The 5,210-nt window shown below is 37.2% G+C and overlaps 1 protein-coding gene across 1 annotated transcript; it reads left to right on the top strand.

The window, feature by feature from the left end:
• The first annotated feature begins 1,095 nt into the window (after window positions 1-1,095).
• LOC147475220 (putative F-box only protein 9) lies at window positions 1,096-2,175 on the top strand. The gene has a single exon (XM_086585324.1). The coding sequence runs from the start codon at window positions 1,096-1,098 to the stop codon at window positions 2,173-2,175; it is 1,080 nt and encodes a 359-aa protein (XP_086441450.1).
• The last annotated feature ends 3,035 nt before the right edge of the window (window positions 2,176-5,210 follow it).

The raw sequence follows: 5,210 nt of genomic DNA, 5'->3' as shown, positions 1-5,210 counted from the left end.
AGTAGATAACTTTGATATATAAGCAAGAAAATAGTTTTAGTTTAACTTACATTTGAGTTTCATCACTTATTCGTAGGTAAAACTATCATTTTTCCTTTTATCATATATGTATACCATCCTCTAGTCATAATGAGAAGCGAATGTGATTGTGTTAATTAGTTGGTTAGATTCAAATTTCAAATTTGTGCATCTTGAAGATGACACGTTCGTGATATGACAACATAGATTCTGGTTTAGACATTATGTATACCATCCTGTAGTCAATTTGAGAAGCAAATGTTTTAGAAGTTCATTAGGCGGTTAGATTTAAATTTCAAATTAGACTGCCCTGAACACACACCTAACTGATATGACAACATAGCTGTCATATAGACCATTATGATTCCATACAGTGGGAAATAGTGTAACATCAATTTATGTGTTATCTTTGTGGTTAGAATCTAAGAATAGAATCGTTATTCAAATTGGATAACTTTGAAGACACAACGTTCCTTATATAACAACATACTTCATCTATACAACATTGTGTTTTCCAACTATGGCTAAAGTGATCACCATAGATTTTTATTTATCTTATTAATTAGGTGGTTAGATTCACTTTACAAATAAGTCACGACCTTTCAGTTCTTTAATAAACGGTTGTCTGAAAGACTAAACGTCTCCCAAGATTAAAAGCATTCATTTCCATTTATTGGGCAACTTGTAAGCATTGAGAGGATATCAAACCTAAAAACTACACACTCGATATCAAACCCACCTGAACAGAACAACAATGGAAGGATCTTCTTCATCTGTATCCAAAAAAAACAAAAACAACTCCACCAACACCAACACCAACACCAACACCAACACTGACACTAACAACAATAACCACAACAACAACAACAACAACAACAACAACAACAACAACAACAACAACAATAACAACAACATCAACAACATGGAAATACCAGATGAAATTTCTCAAGAGATAGTCAAACGCACTCCACTTCCATTTCTAAAAAAAGCAACAAAAAAAACAAAAACAACTCCACCAACACCAACACCAACACCGACACCGACACCGACAACAACAACAACAACAACAACAACAACATGGAAATACCAGATGAAATTTCTCAAGAGATAGTCAAACGTACTCCACTTCCATTTCTCAAAAAAGCAATGTTTGTCTGCCAAAAATGGGCATCCTTTACAAGTTCAAGTTCCTTCACTAAGGACCATGCATTACTGATGGGATCTTTTCTTGGTTACGTCATAAATGCAGAATATAAATGGGAATCTAGGATATCTTTTGCAACCAGCATTGCAAACAACCCACCAATTCCAGGCACAACTTTGGACTTCAAACCTGATGGCACATCGGTCCTTGTCTCATCAATGGAAGGTATTGTTCTCTTGAACACACCTCACGAAAAAAACCAAAAGTTCTATGTATGCAAGCCAACGGCTAGAAACCTTCGTCGCCTAAATAATCCTTGGAACAGATTCTTCACAGAATGTGTGGGAATGGTGGTTAATTCTGTGGAACCTTTGCGATTCACTATAGTTAGGCTCTCAGTACCCAACCACAACATTGTAAGGCCTTCCAGGGACAACAAATTGAAGAAATGTATCATCTATCATGTTGAATTGTTTGATTCCCAAGTTAAGCAATGGAGAAGGTTGGAGGACCTGGAGTTGTCTTTTAATGATGAACTCCTTAAAAGGAATGCTGGAGTTGTTGCAAAAGGATATCTTCATTGGTCTCTTTGGGATACGGGAATATTAGTTTTTAACGTTCGATGTGAGCAATGGACAAGGATTAGGCTACCGAAGACTCAACGTCCACCGAAGTCATACACGCTGTTTCCCTATGATGGCTACATAGCTATTATGTTCTCTTTCTGGGGTGAGGACGACACCGACACTGAAATATTAAAACTTTGGGTTTTGCAGCGGTATGAGAACTGTGTGTGGAGTGAACCGAGGACGTTTATATTGTATGAAAGTTTTTGCCATTCAAACTTTGTCGACCTACTGCCATTAAACATTGGAGTTTTCAGTTGGTACAACAAGATCATATGGTACAGTTTCATGGAGAAGAAGGTCCTAGTAGATCAAGTAATCCCAGCAAGTGGCATTCACTCCATTTTCCCATTCATGTCAGGCTTTGTCGAAACCCAATTTAACTAGTCATTTATATATGTAATTATTTTTTTCTTGTTAGTCAGTACGTTTTAATAGACTGGGTATTTATTATGTATCAACTGCAGGAAGCACTGCATTGTGTTATGGTTATGTGATATTATTACTTATTAAACATGTTATGTCCTTTAGTCAATGGTTAAATACACAACAACATAACTATGTATGAAGACAACACAGTGTATCTCTAATAGAGTAACTTACATAACTGGAAAACCTATTTGTAATTGTCCTTTTGTTGAGTTCTTGTTATTTTTCTACGAACTTTTGTAATTATGTGTAAGTTTCCCATTATGTTTAAGTTGAATTCATGTTTCCTGAATCATTACCCATTATCATTTCATAGTTAAACTACATCAATTACAGTTAAAATACATCCAAAATGTTCACTCATTTCAACTTATGTTATAAGTAGATCAATTACAGTTCAATCGGAAAACCCTAAAGACTTAACAAGTGCTGAAATATCTGAAATAGTTCCTTCCATGGTAATTTTGGAGGTACAGTTCCCCTCCACTGTTACCTTCACCTTCCCTCCTTCTGTGACCTTTTCTTACCTAGTTGTAGTTGCTTGATGGCTGGCTTCATGGATTTCTTCATCCGGGAGATCAATCCATTTGAAAGCACCGCATCTAGGTTGACTTCTACACTTTATAAACCTGTGACCTTTGTTTATCCCTTGCTTATAGAAATATAGAGTCATTGTGTTAGACTTGCAGGAAGCACTGCATTGTGTTCAATTAGTACTTAATTGAACATGTCATGTCCTTTCCTTAAGGTTTCCTTTTAACACAATATAACTATACTATAAGATAACATAGTATTTCTCTAACAGGTTAACAAACTTAATCAGGAAACCCCTCTAAATGTCTATCACATCTATTGGCGTTTGTCTAATTGTCCATTTGTTGAGTTCTAGTTGTTTTTCTACAAACTTATGTAAGTAAGTTTAAGTTTCCCATTATGTATAAGTTGAATTGATGTTTCTTCAATCATTGCCCATTATCATTTCACAGTTAAAATACATGGGGAACTCATTTCAACTTACGCTATCAATAGAATTGTAGAAACCATTATGGTTTCGCCGAATGATTTACTATGAACCACGAAACACCCACGCACAGCAGAATAAGGGGTGTCACAGTTTAGTTAGAAATTTACCTTTTAGATCAGCTTCTTGATATCTCTGAGAATCCAATAGCTATGAAATCAACAACCTTTTGATCTTCTGTTGTATTCCTATGCAACGATCTTCCAACCTCTTCTTTCTCTCTTGGCCTCTCTTTCCCTCTCATAACCTTAGAACCGAATTTGGATATGTTTTTGCTTGAGTGAAACCTTGAGAGCTAAGTGTAAAAAACAGCTAGAGAAAGAGGTTTCTTTTTATAGGCTACAACAAGGACCATGAGGTAGAAATTAGGGTTGGGCCTCTTGACGGGCTTGGGCTTCCCATGTTTGCCCAGAACACACGACCCAAATCCGTCAACAAATGGCTTATTCTACTAAAGGCCATTGTTGTACTACCGCCTTAATACCAAATTACGTGTCAGCGTTTATGGGCTCCATATTATATGCTCGTTGATCTCCGCCTGTTTAAGATATCGAATGCCCGTTGATTAAGTCAAGTTACTGACAACTACATTAATCAACTTATTATGTCCTTGAGTAGTACCACTCAACCTCATTGTCATGTCGGATTAAATCCACCTACAGGGTTTACATGACAATCCTTATGAGCTCCTTAAGGGGACATCATCAATGACTTCTTCTTGGACCGCGGATTCCTTCTATAATCAATAAAAGACACCTTACATACAATGTCATTACCCAATCCATCGAGTTTGTTGATTCACAAATGAATCTCACTCATTGATGATTTAAAGCCAATGTACAATACATGTAAGTGCCTGTTATTATATCCGGATTAAGAGGACAAGCATCCATAATAACAAAGGCGTTTGTTCTCTTATATAGTCAGTATAAAGAGAAACAATCTCACTTGGTCCTGTTCAATACACACAAAGTGTACTAGTGTAATCCTATAGTCAAGATAGACTAATACTAGATTATACTACAACCGTACCAATGGTTTGTCCAAATCCATCTAGGTTGTGAACATTTACTTACTGATGATATGATCTTCTGTGTGTCACCACACACCATATCATCTACAACATAAAGTAATTAGACACATGCATATAACTAATAACATATATAATATGCATAATATTTGCCGATATGATTCTCATTCAAAATATAAAGAATTAGAGTTATTACAAAAGTAATGCTTTTAGTATATAACCCTATCAAATAGATCCATTACAGTTCAATCTACAAAGACTAATGACTTAACAAGTGTAGAACTATCTAAAGCAGTCGCTTCCATGGTAATTTATATATGTAACTAGATAATTGCAAGTAGTGGAGGCGTGAGTGGAGGGTGGAGGGAGAGATGGGTTTGTGGGTGGGGAGAGAGAGAGTTTGGGAGGGAAGGAGGCAGAGGGAGAGCGGCGAAAGATTGAGGACAGACATACACAAACCTACCAAACTATATTTTGGGCCACGTACCACCCCACCCTCTCAAAAACATTCGGTCCACTTACTTGATTATGGCTCTATGGCAAAGATGAATTGTTCCCTATAGTCATTTGGCTTCTTTGAAAACCACAGACAAGATCATTGTAGAAAGTTGGTACATTTTACAAATGTGAGTATGGGTCGGTATCTGTTCTGGCCCCCACAAATGTGGCTCAATAAAACCCCCCAATTCAATACAAACACACGCTCAGAGCCCATGCTCATAGCTTATCTACAATAAAGCCCATGCTCAGAGCTTAACTACAATAAAGCCCATGCTCAGAGCCCAAAAAGGCCACGCTCAGAGCCCATGCTCATAGCTTATCTATAATAAAGCCGATGCTCAGAGCCCAAAAAGGCCACGCTCAGAGCCCAAAAAGGCCACGCTCAGAGCCCAAAAAGCCCATGCTCAGAGCCATAAAGGCCACGCTCAGAGCCCATGCTCA

Source organism: Coptis chinensis, chromosome 9, assembly GCF_015680905.1.
Source record: "Coptis chinensis isolate HL-2020 chromosome 9, ASM1568090v1, whole genome shotgun sequence".
Classification (NCBI taxonomy): domain Eukaryota; kingdom Viridiplantae; phylum Streptophyta; class Magnoliopsida; order Ranunculales; family Ranunculaceae; genus Coptis; species Coptis chinensis.
This window is presented reverse-complemented; position numbering and strand designations above follow the sequence as displayed.